General features: G+C 32.0%; 1 protein-coding gene across 2 annotated transcripts in view; it reads left to right on the forward strand.

Annotated features, from left to right (window-relative positions):
* The first annotated feature begins 3,474 nt into the window (after positions 1-3,474).
* The window catches only part of LOC145286230 (protein unc-80 homolog), a 542,234-nt gene continuing 526,440 nt past the window's right edge, over positions 3,475-19,268 (forward strand). For both annotated transcript variants that reach the window (XM_080135050.1, XM_080135051.1), the window contains exon 1: positions 3,475-3,898. In XM_080135050.1, the coding sequence (XP_079991176.1) occupies positions 3,813-3,898 (86 nt within the window). In that variant the 5' untranslated portion in view covers positions 3,475-3,812. The remainder of the gene's footprint in view (positions 3,899-19,268) is intronic.

Raw genomic sequence — 19,268 nt, forward strand, 5'->3', positions numbered from 1 at the left:
CTTTATCGATAACATGCGTTCAAGGGGGCATTAAGTGCATTTTTACGTGCTTCTAATATAGCACCCAATGACAGTCACACACACAGCCGCTCATGTGACAAAACTGTGTTGTGTACTGTTTAACTCCAAGTGTATTTCATTTTTTTTATTTATTTACTTTTTTATTTTTTAATTTAAAGAAACCGTATCTTTATTGGCAATGAAGACACTTCAAAACTCATGGATTATTTCGGAAAAAGAGTCTTGTGAATCTGCTGGATAAATCGAACAAATCCACCACCACCACCACCACCACAGAATAAATGCTTGTCCGTTTAAAAGATCCGTAGGTGTTCAGTGCGCGCTTTCTTTCGTAATTTGTAATAAATTTCACGTGCATGGACGCAGGTGTGTGACGAAAAGAAAAGAAAAGAAAAGAAAAAAGAAAAAGAGATGAATTGCTTCCGTTCTTTCTCGTTGAATGGCGTATATGCGCTTTCGGATGTTGCATCTGTATGTGTGCGAATCTATTTGAAATAACTGATCAATACATAACGACCATTCATCTATATACATCCATTCATTCATCCAATTTTTATTCAGTCAAGCAAATTATTCGTTCATCGAGTGGTTATTTATTGGTTGGTGGTTGGGTGAGCAGCCGCAGCCTTCCTTGTTGGAAATATGCACATACGCGCACGCACAGAGACGGAAAAAAGAGAAAAGGGAGGCGGGAGATAGAAGAAGAAAGAAAGAAAAAATGAAATACATAGCGAGTGATACTGGCTGCTTATCTCCCTCCTCCGCCCAAGATAAAACTACACCCTTTCTTTCTCACCCCCTCTCCTTTTCATACTGAGAATTACTCGCAGCAGAGCATGTGTAGAACAGAAGAAGCAGGAAGAAAACGAGAAAAGAACATGGTTTATTCCTCGAATAAATAGCGACGATTATTACTATTAACAACAATATGTTATTATTATTATTATTATGTAATAATAATGCAACAGGCGTTCGATGGAGAGAGAGAGAGAGAGAGAGAGAGAGAGAGAGAGAGAGAGAGAGAGAGAGGAGTTGTTAGTATTCAAATGTCTGTTTATGTGTCCTTCCTTCCTTACACACACTTTACGGAATTTAGTTCCCCAAAAGGGGCCATTCTATATGGGGCAACAGTCGGCCCTCTTCCCCGAATGAAGGAACGCCACAACACAACTCTCGCAATAATAAACCTATCTTATCATAAGCGTGCAGTTAGTACATGGTGGTCAGATAAAGAGGTGAAGGGGGGGGGGCGATTGTCGGTATTCACTTGTCTATATCTTTTTACTTTTTTGATGTGAACCGACATCTTGCTGCCCAACTCCCTACTTAGTACCCCTGTAGCTTATGTCCCTGATAGTAGGTAGCACCCCTACATCAAAGTGGCAATGTAATGTGCCTTGTTTGGGGTGAAAATGTAATAAAAATTTAAAAAAATAAATGTGTGAGGGAAGATTCAACTACAAAAAAAAAAAAAAAAAAAGATCATTCTGTATAGGTGGCCCCAACCCGTCGGCACTTCTCCATGAATGAGGAAACCTCACGACACTGGCAATAATACAACCATCCTCCCCTGAACGTGGAGCAGTGGAGCACAAAAGTGGTCAGAGAGAGAGAGAGAGAGAGAGAGAGAGAGAGAGAGAGAGAGAGAGAGAGAGAGAGAGAGAGAGAGAGAGAGAGAGAGAGAGAGAGAGAGATTTATATATATTTGTTTTTTTTTTATGTGTGTGTGTGTGTATGAGGAGGAGATTCAGCTCCCCAAAAGGTGTCACTCTGTATGGGGACAACAGTAGATCCGTCGGCATTCCTCTACGCATGAGGTAACCTGACAATCACAACACAGGGAATAATAAACCTATCTTCCTCTAAGCAAGGAAGAGGCGGAGTACAAGGTGATCAGAGAGAGAGAGAGAGAGAGAGAGAGAGAGAGAGAGAGAGAGAGAGAGAGAGAGAGAGAGAGAGAGAGAGAGTGAGCGATTGTCGGTACTTTTTTGGAAGTGGGTCCAGCTCAGCTCCCCAAAATGGCGCAATCTATATGAGGACAACAGTATTTGCGTAGATGCGCCGGCACTTCTCACGAAACAAAAAAAAAAAGAAAGAAGAAAAGTATAATATCAGAGAGAGAGAGAGAGAGAGAGAGAGAGAGAGAGAAAGAAAGAGAGAGCAAGATAAAAGGAGAAAGAGAGAGAGAGAGAGAGAGAGAGAGAGAGAGAGCACAATACACATAAAAACTAAAAGTGACGAATAATAACACTATGAGATGTTACTGCTTTAAGTTTTAAGATGTAATTAAATCTGACCATATCTCTAAAAACTGACAACTTAAAAAAGTAAGAAACTAAAAACAGTCAAGGAGAAGAGTAGCCGAACTAGTTTGTTACGTTGGTATTGTCGGCCCCTTTAAAATTAAGCCAGCAAAAGTCGGCGCTCTTGTTGCTGACTAGCGCGAATAAATAAATAAATAAATAAATAAAATACGTACAGTTAAAAATTAAAAACAAAGTAAAAACTACTTTTTTAGTGTCAGAAGAATGTAGCAAGAACGCTCATCGGCTGTTAGTTGGAGTTGTTTTAGCGTTGTTGGGAGAATTGTTCCAAGTAAATATTTTTTTTAAAAAAAGGCGAAAAAAAAAAAAGGAGTAAAAGTGGGGGGGGGGGGAGAAAAAGAAAAAAGTGAAAGGGGAGACGTTGTGCTTAAATAAAAGTGTTTAAATAACGCAACATATTTAACGCCGTCCATCTTCCGTCAAACCATTGTTTTTGTTAACTTAACTATATCGCTCTTAGATCAAATCAATTTTGTATACATTTCCTCTGCGTGAAACTGTATTTTGTTATATATATATATATATATATATATATATATATATATATATATATATATATATATATATATATATATATATATATATACATACACACATGTATGCGTATGTATACACACATAGATCTTTCTGTGCGTTAAAAGGGATGAGGAAGAAGAAGTAGAGGAGGATGAAGACACACTGCCACCATCACCATCCCAGCAGCCGCGGAACCAATTCTCATGTCTCTTCTTCGTCTTGTTAATGTTTACCGACAACAACTGGCTCCGACAGACCAACAGACCTAACGTCTGGTGCCACTACAAGCGATGTTAACGATGTCGGCTAAAAAGAAACGTTGGATAAGATTCATATCAAGGATTATAACGCCATCATGTTTTCTACTTTTTTGACCACTCGCCTCCTTCCTCTTGGAGTAGTGGTCTTTCTTCCCTGGCATCGATGACGATTCCAGTAATCTAAGAAAGAACTAAAGGTGTGGCACTAAAGGTTGGTCAAACGAAACCAAAACGGAATCATGCCATAGAACAAAAAACAAAAAAGAAAAAAGTTCCGGGAAATATTTTTCTTGTGTTCTTGATTTTTATTTTATTTAATTCTTCAATCATTTAATTCTTTTAAATTTATATCGTTTTTTTTTTTTAAGTTTGTTTTTGTATTTTTTAAAGTTTGTTTTGTATTTATTTTATTTTATTTTTTAAATCAAACTGCACTCACCCGGAAATTCTCTCAGAAACGCAATAGAAACACCAAATAATCTTGCAAACATTTTAATAAAAAAAAAATTAAATTAAAAAAAATATTTATTTCATTCTTAAATATTCGCAGTAAAACACGAATGTCTTGTTTGTAATATTAATTTTAAAAAACAAAAACAAATAAATAAACAACAAAAAAATAAATAATTACGGAGAAACGGATCAACAATATTGAACAAACGCTTCCTTGTTTTTCTCTGGTTTAAAAAAAATGACAAAACGAAAACTTGAAAATGGTGTGGACAGTGATCATTCCATGCCATTGCCGATTCAATCGTTCTTCTGGCGCCAAACGAGGTAAGTTTTGAGTAAAGAGTACATTTTCAAACAATTCTTACAATAAAAAAAAATACCAAATCTAACTAACAACAAAATCTAAGAACCTACACGCACCCGTCACATGTGTGCGTGTAAATTTGAATGTTCAGAACCATCTGTTAGAGAGAGAGAGAGAGAGAGAGAGAGAGAGAGAGAGAGAGAGAGAGAGAGAGAGAGAGAGAGGGGGGGAGCAGTCCTTATACATTATAATCACCCTAACACGCACCTTATTCAAAAAGTACAGGAATTTATGAACGTCGCATTCAGTTGAAAATTAATAACAAAACGGAAGCAAAAACTAAGAATTTTTGAGTAGCTCTGCTGAAGAAGAAGAAAGGGCACTTGTCTTAAAAGTAGTAAACTTTGGAGTAGTAGCAGAATTTCTAGTTTAACTCTCTCTTTAAATGTTATAGACGGATGAATTGTCAATTGTTAATTGTCACAATTATCAAATTTATGCGTTTTTAATATATATATATATATATATATATATATATATATATATATATATATATATATATATATATATATATATATATATATATATATATATATATATTGTTTTTAAAATATAATTATCCACCGACACGTGTTTCGTCGTCTACAACTCATCAGATGAATCTAGCGAGAAATCACATCTAATATATATAGTTAGAAGCTACGATTGTCGTTTGGGCGGTCGGGTTTCGATCCTGGCTTGAGGGAGTTGCTTGTTTAGCCGCACTGATAAGCTGCGAAACAGTACTGTACTGTATGTGGATGGCTATATATATATATATATATATATATATATATATATATATATATATATATATATATATATATATATGCATAACAATTTTGTTATATTCCAAAGTGGGCCTTGAAATGTAGCAAAAGTGTTATTTATAAATGCTCTGTTATTATATCTTAACAAACATACACCTTCTAATATTAAAAAAAAAAGGATTTGTATTCACGAAAGTAGAAAATATTCGGAAAAAAACATTCATTTATACAAAAGCCTGACGAATCCTCACGCGGAAAACGTGGAAAATTCTGTATAGCTTAATTGCCATATATATTTTCAAATTTACTATATATATATATATATATATATATATATATATATATATATATATATATATATATATATATATATATACACATATATGAGGCTATATGAAAATATATGTCTGTCTGTCCGTCTGTCTGTATATTTTCAAACTCTATCTCCCCCGAAACTAAAAGCTAGGGGCTCAAATGATTGGATATTTTATGGACCGTTTTTTTTTTTATTAGACTTTAGGTGGTTAACATATTTTTAGGAGTCAAGAATAGGTAAAAAAAATTTTAAATCGCTACATTCATCTTAGTTTATTTTACATTTTTAATCAGTTCATATGCGTGTCACGTTGATATGAATGCTACAGTTTTGCTTTCGGTTTCGATTCTAGCTGATGGTACCCAAATACTTTTTTTTTTTTTTTTAATGTCGTTAAATATGCTTAAATATGATATTATATATACGAAATCTGGATAAATTAAAATATCATGTTTAAGCGTATTTTATGACCATTTGGGAATAATAGATGCAGTATGTAGGAGAACGTCGACACCTCTCTGCAAGAATTACAAAAAAAAAAAAAAAGAAAAAAAAAGAACGTCGTCATCTCACCTAAACCGGAATGTACATTTGACTTGGGACCGCATGCGAATTTATTAGTTCCTTGACACTTCCTTCTTTAGAGGAAGCCGGTTCACCTTTCTACGATAAATGCTGTTAGCATATAAACATGCGTACATGTATATACGTATACTTACGTGTGTATATATATATATATATATATATATATATATATATATATATATATATATATATATATATATATATTTATATATATATATAAAGATAGATAGATAGATAGATATACACACACATACACATATAAGCATGTAAATATACACAGGTATATCAATATAAATGAAAATAATTTTATGGCAAGTAAGCTAATTGTTATAAGTTTAGTTTCATACCTTACTACTAAGCTCTACTCACGTGTTAAGAAATGTTGGAAACAAATACTGAAAATATATACATAATATATTATATCACCTTCTAATATTGTAGGTACACATATCATTCATTGGCATTTATCCAACCCTGTCTGTACTGGTTATAAAATTGAAATCACATCTATATATATTGGGTGGGAGAGAACCTCCGATATCGTGCTTGATTATTAAGAAAATTAAAAAAATATAGGTATAAAAGTTACACAACGTGCAAGCCGCCATTTTCCTGGGAGACAAACATAAACAGAAGCCGAAGAGTGTCCAGTATAGGAGACCGACAATAGAGACTCGTTGTTTGAATTTGAAACCGATGGTACTGATGTTTTTCTGATCTTCTGTAATATATATATATATATATATATATATATATATATATATATATATATATATATATATATATATATATATATATATATATATATGAACACAATTTTGCTATATTCTAAAAATGGAAAAAGTCTTATTAATATTTTTACCAAAAAAAGTTTTAAATATTAAGATTCGGTAATGTTCATATACCAATAAAATCAAAGTCAATATCAATTGACTCAATTAATTAAGCTTCATGATTATCGGTTTTCAATCGAGCGAGCATGTGTAAAATATTTTTGCAAAATTAAGAAAACAAAATATGAAATAAGAACAACATATGGTGTTATTTTTTTATATTTTGTTGTCTTGATTTTGCTAAAATATTATATACTAGCAGGCTGGTTAGCATTGCACGGTCGTAAAATATGCTTAAATATGATATTTTGATTAATGCAGATTTCGTATTTATAATTTGGACACAATATATAATAATAATTTTAAAAGTTTAAAAAAAAAAACTGACTCGTGCGCCACCACCGAGAATCGAAACCAAAACGTTTAGCTTACGATTTACTTTTCCCTTTAATCTTTATGCCTGAGGTATGAAGACATGTTTGCTGCAAGGCTAAAAAGTAAAACATGAACCAATAGCTATTACTTTACGCATGCATATTCGGAATGCCGTCGTTCGACCTTCACCTGGCAAATTCCATTTTTTAAATTTTCAAACTTTTGTACCGATTTTCCCCAACTAAAACCCAAATACAAAGTTTCACATGGGTTCGAATACCCTATATATAAAGTTTCATGTCTGTAGATCAAAAACTGACAGAGTTAGTAGGCAAAAGTTTTTAAACAAAATATATACGCATACATAAATACATACAGAAAGAGGTTTGTGTTTACTATAACCTTTTTGTGCAAATATTACGCAAGTATAAATCATATAGAATATCTTCATGAATATAATTACACGTAATAGTTAACTAAAGATGATCATCCCACAAGAAAAAAATCTAATAGGGAATTAATTAAAGTGAATGTTTAAAATAAGCTAGATCTTTTTTCAGAGGAACGCAATTCCACGACCCATATATAACAAAGTCGTATTCTTTTTTTAAATAAATAGAAAAGAGGGGTTTTAATATGAATATCAATACAAAAAAAAAAAATTTATATATATATATATATATATATATATATATATATATATATATATATATACTAGCGTGGGTGCCCGGCGTTGCTCGGGTATGAGGTGTATGCTGAGCAAAAAAAAGAAAAAAAAAACGGTCAATTTTTTTAACTTTGACTCCTATTATGACCCCCTAACATTTACTGTTTTGGGCTCAAATCAAGTTATTAAGTTAGATCCATGCCCAAGGAACCTATATCTAAAATTTCAAGTGTTTAGATCCAAAATTGTCGGAGGAGTTTGGTAGAGTTCTCAAAGGTCGAACTTTGACCTCTTAACAACCAAATTTCTGGCCGAAAACTGATCACATAGATTTTCCCAAATCTCAGTACCCTGTATATCAAATTTAGAGTCTGTAGACTAAAAATTGACAGAGTTATTGCGTAGGGAAATGTACACAGACAGACACACAGACAGATACACAGACACGTTCACTTTTATAGATATACTAGCATGGGTGCCCGGTGTTGCTCGGGTGTGAGGTGTATGCTGAGCAAAAAAAAAAAAAAAAAAACCGGTCAATTTTTTAGCTTTGACCCCTGTTATGACCCCTTAACATTTATTGTTTTGGGCTCAAATGAAGTTATTAAGTTAGATCCATGTCCAAGGAACCTATATCTAAAATTTCAAGTGTCTAGGTCCAAAATTGTCGGAGGAGTTTGGTAGAGTTCTCAAAGGTAAAATCGTTGAATTTTGACCCCCTAACAGCCAAATTTCTGGCCGAAAAACGATTACATAGATTTTCCCAAATCTCAGTACAGTGTATATTAAATTTCGAGTCTGTAAACTAAAAATTGACAGAGTTATTGCGTAGGGAAATGTACACATACACACAGACAGACACGTTCACTTTTATAGGTATATAGATATAGATATAGATAGATATATATATTTCGTCAAACTTTCACGAGAAACACTCGTCTAGCTGAAAACACTATCAATAATTCCCCCACTCTTTATCCATGCCTAAACCTAAACGTAGATTCCATAAACAAACCTTCAAACTGGACAACTGTGGTATTCTCTTCCATTTGCCTGCTTTCCGGCTGACTATAATATGGTCGTCTTCAAGTCCAACGTAAACAAGTTCTTGACGCGCCGTTCTCCTTAAGTAATCCAATTTACCAAATTTCCACTACTAACGATTACTACGTCATTGTCCCATTGACCAATGTACACTTATTAACCCTTATCCTCGAGCGGCCTTTGGGCCTTGATAAGTGGTGACTACTTTGTAAAAAATATATATAAATTTAGTATATATATATATTATTATTATTTAAAATAGTATTAAAATATATAAACACAAAGTTCTTTTTTAAATAACTCAACAGTGCAACACTAAAGCTATAAATATTTCTTAAAATTCATCGCTTTACAAGGAACAGGCGCACTTATTTCGTTCATTTTAAAACGTTAGGTTTTATTTGCAACACCTGCATACAATTGTTTCTGACTTGGTGACAAACGCCTGTCTATTTGGTAGTGTTGACACAATTAATCAGAATCGGGAATCGGAAAAATCAGAGCTTTTTGGGGTATCAGAATCGGAACCGAAAAATTTTTACCCTATTTTCCGATGTCAAAACCGATTCCTTAAATTATCATTGTTTATTTGATTTTGGTTTAAGAAACATTTTCCACTGTGTGTAGTAATGATAAAATAATAAATATTCATTGATTTAAACTTCCAGTAAGACTAAAATCTCTAGATACCCCCTTCACAAGTGTGTTTTTACGTTTGAGAAAATATAGGCACATTTAAGATGTGTTTTTTTATGGTAATCGAGACAAAATGACATTTTTATAGTTAAATATTTAGAGATTTATAAAGAATCGGAATTGGTAATTGTATTGGAAGCAGGAAAAATACTGGAATCGTCCCATCACTACTATTTAATTACTGAGAACTTTGAAAAATTGTTTTTTATGCCTTTTTTTTCGCTGTTAAGCTGTCCAATTAGTAAAATTATAATTAATGAACTATCATATATACCAGTTAATGACCGAAACAATTGTATGTATGTGTGCAAATAAAACCTAACGTTTTCATATGAACAAAAAAATGTGTGTCTATTCTTTGTAAAACAGTGAATTTTAATATATATATATATATATATATATATATATATATATATATATATATATATATATATATATATATATATATATATATAAAAGCAAATAGTTAATAAGACATGCTAAAAAGTACTTTGAAAAAGAGTTAAAAAGACATGCTAAAAAGTACTTTGAAAAAGAGTTAAAAACATTTAATCTGAAAAGGAAACACTTAATAAGTGGATAGGCCTTAATCTGCGGAGTTTCGAAGAAATACTTTCCTTCTCATCAGAGGGTAGGAATTAGTAAAATGCGGGATCGGATTTTGTATACAAAAGTATTTGATTATAATATACTTTATAATATACTTTAGTTTTATCATCTTGGATCATTTTGGTAAATTTAATTGTAATTTTTATTTTATATATCTTCTATAATATAAAGCTGAATATCTGTGTGTGTGTGTGTGTGTGTGTGTGTGTGTAGTCACGAATAGGCTCCTATATGGTTGACTATTTTAAAAAACTGATTACATATAATGATAGAAGATGTATTGAGACACAGGAATGGGTATGTTTGATTTGGCAGAATGGTGGTTCATTAAAATTGTGGGGTCTGCATTCGCGCCTGGTCCACAAAGTAAGGAAATAAGAAATTTAAACATTAAAAAAAACGTTTACAAGTGTTTTTGATGTAGATGTATATAATAATACTTTGATAATTATGTTTTAACTTAAATAGGGATGGTATAATAAAATTGTGGGGTCTGGCCTCCAAAGAATGGAAATAGGCACACACTTTAATAAAGACTTTTCATATCTATCTGCGTAAGTATACTTTGATAATTATGTTTCAGTTTGAAGAAATATGTTATAATAAAATTATGGGGTGTTTGTTTGTGCCTGACCTCCATAGAATGGAAATATGTCACAAAGTTTAACGAGGTTTTTTAATATAGATCTACAGAATATTGTGATAAATGTTTCAGTGTGAACAGGTATGGTATAATAAATTATGGGGTTTATCTATTTTATTTTTACTTTCATCATATTTTGCTTTGGTTTTGATACCCCAAATTCAACCCAAATTTACAACCCTTCCTTTTCATAACTTATCATACTTTCATAAATCAGAGTCCATTTTCTGTAGGCTGTTTTTGAACCCAGTCAACGACGGCTACTTTTGCTAGTATATATATATATATATATATATATATATATATATATATATATATATATATATATATATATATGGTGAATCACAGTAAACGGAAATTAAAAAAAAAAGAAGCTAAACGGCATCTTAAGCAGGTTTAAACATTACCTTCTTAACTCCCTACCCCTTAAAAGCATCCGTTTCCCATGACTCACCCTGTATATATATATATATACATATATATATATATATATATATAAGGAAAAGAAAAATCCACAATACAAAGATATATACTAATGTATATATAAATTTTAATCATCCATTTACTAAATAATAATTCTGATGAGAAGCATTAGGCATCGAAACCAAGGTATAAAAAGCAGCTGTATCCCTTATATCTAATGATGTAATTTTCTTATAGAATGGATCATTCGATTTATATGAATTAGTATATATTTTTGTATTGTTGTGTTTTTTTTCCTTTTTGTATCTAAGCTCCACTTCTTTTTTCCTTTTGTATCTAAGCTCCACTTTACATGGCCATTTTTGGGAGAGCTGGTTTTTCTCAATATTAAAATCCAACATTTTCCGGACATTTGTCATAACAGCTGAGGTTCGTTTTGGCATCATTCTGGCAACATAGGATCTGTCATGAATCTTCATACGATTTTGCTGGGATGATACTTGGTCTAGCCCAGACATTGGAGGTACACTTTCTCAGATATTGCGTCCGATAAGGGTAGAGAGGCATTGTTGGTCACGTGAGTTGCCTGATAAGTTTCCATTTAGAGAAGTTTTTTAATTCTTCTTGGTTCCCCCCTATATATATATATATATATATATATATATATATATATATATATATATATATATATGCATGCATGTATGTATGTGTATATATATATGTATAGAGAAAATAAAAAGGAACAAACCGTATTATGTGTTCATCAACGTTTCGTCTTTATTTCGAAACGTTGATGAACACATAATACGGTTTGTTCCTTTTTATTTTCTCTATTTTGTCGGAATACTATTTCCATTACTTTCATTATATATATGTATGTATTTGTATATATATATGTATGTATGTAATTGTGTGTATATATATGTATATGTGTATATATATATGTATGTGTGTGTATATAAATATGTATGTGTGTGTATATATATGTGTGTATATATGTATGTATGTATGTATATGTGTGTGTATCTATATATGTATGTATATATATGTATGTATATATATGTATATGTGTATATATATATGTATGTATGTGTATATATATATGTATGTATGTGTATATATATATATATGTATGTGTGTATACATGCATGTACGTGTGTGTGTATATATATGTATGTATGTGTGTGTGTGTATATATATTACGTGTGTGTGTATATGTATGTGTGTATATATATGTAGGTGTGTGTGTACATATATATGTATGTATATGTGTGTATATATATATGTATGTACGTGTGTGTATGTGTGTATATATGTATGTGTGTGTGTATATATATATATATATATATATATATATATATATATATATATATATATATATATATATATATATATAAAACATACAAACATTAATACGCTTCAGGCAAAGACATTACTTTAAACCTTTTATCAGTTAAGCAATCCTCTAACGCAGGTTTGCAGCCACCACATGCGTAACACACATACACACACACACTAAAATATACTTTAGTACTTTTAAAGTTATCAAGATGAGTGGTTTCCACTAGTAGGCTGACTCATATCCTGACGACAACTAATTGTGAAAATTTAGTACACAAGGCAACACGTTGCCACTAAAGAAAGTGGATTTTCATATTGTACAATCTTATACAAAAAAAATAAGTTTATAAAACCTTATTACCAACGACAACAGCAGGTGTCGCGAAAATAGAAACCAACCTTTGTTTGTGATTTTAGTTATGAAAAATCCCTCTCAAATGTATAAAATATTACCCCATAGGGAGTCAAGCGATTTTAAAGAAAGTCCTCTTTGAATTTGAAAAAAAAAAAAAAAAAAAAAAACATAAATAAAAATAAATTAGAAAATTATTCATTTTTTTTTCATTTAAAATATAAGAGAATGAAATTGGTGAAGTTTCAAATAAAATTAATTGCATTATTCCAAATTGTCCAGATTTTAACTAACAACGTGATGAAGATGTTCCTATTTAGTTTCCTCCCCACGCGGGCAAAGTTAGACACAAGGTCAGTTATTTATGTGGGTGGGTGGGGGTGGGGGGTCCAGTCTCCCCAAAAGAGCTACTCTGGACTGGAATAAAAAAATAAAAATTGCCTCAGTCTTGAAGAATTTCTCCTTCAGTGATCGAGGACAGAAAAGTTGAGGTGTAGTATTAGGACAGATACTACACTTTGCTCCTTGTCATCATCCTGTTGAGATGAAGATGTTAAATACAGTTTATGCAAAATTAACTTCAAAGTTTCAAATAGGAGAAAACGGAAGTTTGAAAAACAAAAGAAAAGAAAAAAAAATTTGTTGAAATTTGGCATTTTCTTTCCTTTTTTTTAGCTCAATATACTTTTCTTCTTTTTTTTTTTACATAGGCATCACCACTTATCAAGACCAAGCGGCCACTCGAGGATAAGAGTTAAAGAGTGTACAGTAGAAATTGGACAATATAGTAATCGTTAGTAATGGAAATTTGGTAAATTTGTTAACAAGTGGAACGGCTCATCAGGAACTTGTTTGCATTAGACTTGAAGACAACCATATTGTAGTCAGCTGGAAAGCAGGAAAACGGAAGACAATTCCACAGGTGTGCAGTTCTAAGAAAGAAGCTTCGTTCATGGAATCTACGTTTAGGTTTAGGCACAGATAACGAGTGGGGGGAATTATTGATAGTGTTTTCAGTTAGACGGGTGTTTCTTGTGAAAGTTTGGCGAGGGGCGACCATAGATTGAAGCTCAGTCGAACACTTTCCATGAAAATAACGATACAGTAGAGAAAAACTCGCAACATCTCTTCTGCGAGATAGAGGTTGCAGGGAAGAGAAAAGGACATCTCCCACAAGGCTACGAAGTCTATTTTGAACTCTATCAAGGCAGGATAAGTCCTTTCTAGCAGCTCCTGCCTAGATGTGGCAACAGTATTCCATCCTTGGACGTACATGGCTCTTATATAGATAGAGAATTGCATCAGCAGTGAGATATCTACTGGATCGATAGAAGGATCCCACCATTTTTCCAGTGGCTTTGGCAACAGATTTGATGTATGTGTTCCATTTAAGATCAGGAGTAAAGGGCTTGTCAAAATTTGAGGCCTCCTCAAGACGAGAGCCATTCATTTCAACTGATGCCAGATGGGGATCAGAACGTTGATGATGTAAAGAGAGAAGCTTGGTTTTAGATGCATTAAAAGTAACCAGCCACTCATTTCCCCATTGTACCATTGTCCCTATATATTTACCCCCTCCCTCTAGAGTAAGGTTAGATATAAGGTCAGTTTATTTAATAAATTTACACATTTCCTACTGCAGCAAAATTTAAACATGAAGTCAGTTTGACATGTTAGTGGTGATGGTGAGGGGACCAGGTCCTTAGAGGGGGCATTTTCAAAGGGTACAACAACATTCGTGAACATACCCATTGGCTTCCCTGTTAAGGGCAACTCACGCGACCAACAATACCCCCCCCCATTGAACGCATTATCTGAGAAAGTGTACCTCCAATGTCTGAGCTAGACCATATCTCATCCCAGCAAAGAAATGTATGAAGATTCATGACAGATCCTAGGTTGCCAGAATGATGTCAAAGCGAAAAGCTGGTATGACAAGTGTCCGAAAAACGTTGGATTTTAATATTAAGAAAAACCAGCTCTCCCAAAAATGGTTACTCTGGATGCCCTTCTTTAAATACACTAACGGGAACTAGCAGGATCCTTCAGGCTTATTTTATTTACCTCTTTTCTAAGAAATTAGATACAAGGTTAGGTGTTAAGTTGAAAATCCAGTGCACTAGGGTTAGCATGCTCTGGCCTACAAAAAATGCCCAAGCATCGCTATTGGCGTTCTCTGGTTGGTGTGTCTCAGGTTGTTAGCGATAAATTAACTCCTTTCAAAGAGAAGATAAAGCTTAGGAGAATTGACCCATGAGGAGTGAAGAGAACCATATCTCAGAAACAAAGTCACTTTCAGACTGATTGGTGAAGACGTATCCCTGACTGGTGTGAACACTTACATAGCTGTGCCAGATAAGTATAAGTTGAATCCCAGGCATTACCTCTTTCTTCAGGAGGAAGATTGATTTATTTTTGTCGCATCACACTCCTCTACTGGGGAATATCAACAGGTTCGATCATGACAAATGTTGCATCATTCTAAAATGCACCCCTTTTAGGGGAGCTTGATTTCCCCATGTTATACCTACTGACCTCATTAAAATAATGATAGAGTGGAGAAAGACTAGAAACGCCGCTTTTATGAGGAAAAGGGTAATAGTTACGCAATATATATATATATATATATATATATATATATATATATACTTTTTCAAAGTGTTTTTTAACATGTTTTATTAATTTTTTGCTCTTATTATAAGCTCTATCTCCTACTTGGTTTTATCGAGCTTTTACATCTGGTTGAGATTACTTTATAAATATTAACTCTTTAATATTTATAATATACTTTTGTTTTACCATCTTGGATCATTTTGGTAAATTTAATTGTAATCTTTATTTTATTATAAGCACCCGCTTGGTTGAGCTTTTTATTCTCTCCAGATATGTTTGAAAAAGAACACATTCCTCTGTCTGCCAAAAATATCCCTATTCCTACCCAACGAGAATATATCCACAAATTTGTTCTCGCTTTGAACACTTCCCCCCAAAAATATAAGGTGGAAGGCTTATCACCATGACTTAAACATCAACAATAAACTTAAACCCCCTATTTCCTCTGAAGACCAACCTCTCCCAGAAATATTAACAAATGAACTCCCTATCAACTCTCATAGAGAACAAAAGAAAATTGAAAGAATTGCTGCCAAATTTTACGGATTAAAAACCACTGCCAACCCCAAATACAACCCTTACCTTAAGGAGTTTGAAAATTCCATGATAAATTTAGTCAAAAAAATTAAATTTAAGAAACAAAAACACCATTATAATCCGGTTACTCAAAAAATAAATAATTTTGCCGAAAAAGTTAAAAAGAATAAACATATATTCGTCCCTGCTGATAAGACAAAAAATTATTATAAACTTGACTATCCTACATATAAAAGACTTTTTTTTATAAAGAACTTAATAAATCTTATAAAATAGTCCCTCCTAAGACTTTAGATTCCATTAATTCTGAGGCTAAATATTTACTGATTTCTATGAATATTCATAACTTCACTGAAATAATTTCTCCGGGTACTCCTAGATTTACCCTCAAGAATAATAAACATAATTTTTATGACACCCCCTCCATCAGATTAATCTGCCTATCTAACTCTGACTTAGGTGCTGTAAGCAAAAATATCTTAGATAGAAACATCCCTTCATTTAAAGAATAAGTAAGTTTCCCCCTTTGGCTAAATTCAGATTCTGTAACTAATTGGTTTGTCTCCCTTAAAAATAAACACCTTCTTAACTTCATAACCTTTGACATCCAAAATTATTATCAATCAATTTCTCCGATTCTTTTAAATAAGGTTCTTATCTTTGCTAAAAGAAATTCTGACTTAACTAATTTAGAAATTAAATTAATTCTCCTAGCGAGAAAGTCCATTATACAATTTAACAGTAAGTTTTAGACTAGAAAGGACACCCCCTGATAATTTTGAACATATTGATGGGTGCTTCTGACTCTGCTAGGGTTACAGATTTAGTGGGACTCTTCTAACTGAAAGAACTTAAATACCACTTTAAACATATCCAAGGGGGCCTTTATAGAGATGATGCCCTGTTTACTACAACAGCCAGGCCAAGAGAGTACAACAAAACAATTAAAAAATTACATAACTTCTTTAATAACTTTGGCCTTTCTATAATTATCGAACCAAACAAAAAAACTTAAAATTTTCTAGATGTTACACTTAATCTTAACACCGAAACTCATAGCCCTTATCATAAACCCAATTTTACGCTTTTATATGTCCATAAATCTTCTAACCACCCCAACTCAATTATAAAATCTATAGTACCATTCGTCTCTAGAAGAATTTCTGCTCTTTCTGCTGATAAACAAACTTTTAATCAAAATGCTACTTTCTTCAATAATGCCTTAAGGAACTCAGGACACAAGAAAAAGATTAAGTACAACCATTATGCTCCTCCTGCTGGCCGCCTTAAATCTGTAATCACACACAATATGACTCGCAAGAAACCAGTTCAAATAACAAGATCTGCCGCTATCAATAACAACGAACCAGTCTACATATATAATCCAAACCAAAATACTAATCGTAATACATCTAACCCGCCCAGTCACATCAGGAGAAAGAAAAATATTTGGTTTAATCCTCCATTTAGTGTAAATGTCAAAACTAATATACCTAAGGAATTCTTCAACATTGTACAAAACTCTTTCAAATACCCACACAGATATAATTCTATTTTCAATAAAAACTTAATAAGAATTTCTTATTCAACAATGCCTAATTTAGCACAAAGAATCTTAACATCTAATAACAAAAAAATTATATCAGCCCCAAAAATAATTAATTAAACCCAAAACTAACTGTAATTGTAATAACAAACATCTTTGCCCACTCAATAATGATTGCATCCATAAAGATGTTATATATTCATGCACAATTACTGAACTCCCATGCAATCCTCCCATAACAGACACTAATATTTCGTCTTCAAGTTATCCTTCTTCCCATCCTCCATCTGATATAGTTACTAATCCAATATACCACTCGAGCAGCTCCTCCATCTACAATCATACAACTAGCAATAATAATAATAATAATAATAATAATAATGAGAATAATAATATTGCTCCTAATAGCCATCCTAACACTAACAACACTCATTATCCCCTCCAAAACAGTCATCTTACTATCATTGTCCCACCCTTTGTTGAACACAATGAACAAAATTCAAACTATTTAACTAATACAAATCAGCAAATTAATATTAATATCAGACCTCGAGCTTTTAATAAAGTATATACATATATCGGCGCTACTTCAACATTAATTAAGAAAAGAATATCAAACCATATTTCTTCTTTTAACAACCATAATTCTAATAATAACCAAGGAACTTCTCTAACCACTTTAATTTAAAAATTAACTCTAACAATACCCCCTTTTAAATACAAATGGACTATCATAAAAAAGTTAAGTCTTATACTCCAGGCACTAAGTCATGTCGCCTCTGCAAAACCGAAGCTATAACTATAATTACTTCCCCTCTAAGTAACAATATAATAAATTCTAAAAACGAACTGATCTCTTTCTGTAAACATAAGTCCAAATTTAATTATGGTAATTTTGAAATTACATAATTATTACATTAACCTTTCAGATATATATAATTTTTCTTTAACATTATCGTTTTTTTTTTCTACATACTTTCTTAATACTTTATAACTTAATAATCCTTTATTTTAATTCTTTATTTCTTCTTTGCTTGGCCGGTTTTTTATCTGCAATTTCCGTTTTAGTGTTTAAATATTCCTATCTATCAATTATATCAATCTACCCACACATTCATATCCTGTATGTATATTTATTTATATTTTACTATATGCATTTACTTGCATACTTACTTGCTTTATCCGGAATTTGCAGATACCGGCCATCCTCTCCCGTTAAAAAGTTTTTTATTTTATTTTATATTTTATATATTTTTTTTATTTTTTTTTTATTTTATTTATTTATTTTTTATTTTTATTTATTCATTTATTTATTTATTTTATTTATTTATTAATTAATTTATTTATTTATTTTTTTCATTTAGTGTCTTTTAATTACTCTGCTGACATTTTTTTAAGTAATAACCTGTACATTTCAGTTGACCTCCTTTTTTGCGCTATATTATTTGTGCCTTTTAACGTTATCCTGTCTGGGTCATTTTGACATTTGCTTTTCTAATTTATATTTAATTCTATCACCATTTAATCTTTTTTTTTCTCCCTCTCTTCTTCTTTATTGATTTTTTTTAATTACACTTTGTTCTCGGCAAAAGTTAAAAGCATGCCTTATTTTTCTTTTATTATTATTGGAAGTTTTCCCCCTTTTCCTTGTACATATTTGTGAATTATTCCACGGATTTCGGCCTTTTGGGTCATTTTAGACCTTCTTCCAATTACTCGATTTCCTTGGATTTTACTTGTGCAAATGGAAAATTAAATTAACTTTCTTGGACTTACATTTTTAGATTTTACCGTCATTGGATACCTTACCTTTCACCTGACTATCCATTCACGTGAAATCACCTTTTTTTTTTTTTCACCATATTCCCTCTGCTTCACTTTTTGTTATCAAGTAAGATCTTTGACTTACTTGCAGTTTCATCAAATACTTTTGTGTGCAAAATCCGATCCCACATATTGCTAATTGCTACCCTCTGATGAGAAGGAAATTATTTCTTTGAA

This window comes from Euprymna scolopes, chromosome 10, assembly GCF_053919585.1.
Source record: "Euprymna scolopes isolate OS-2025 chromosome 10, ASM5391958v1, whole genome shotgun sequence".
NCBI lineage: Eukaryota > Metazoa > Mollusca > Cephalopoda > Sepiida > Sepiolidae > Euprymna > Euprymna scolopes.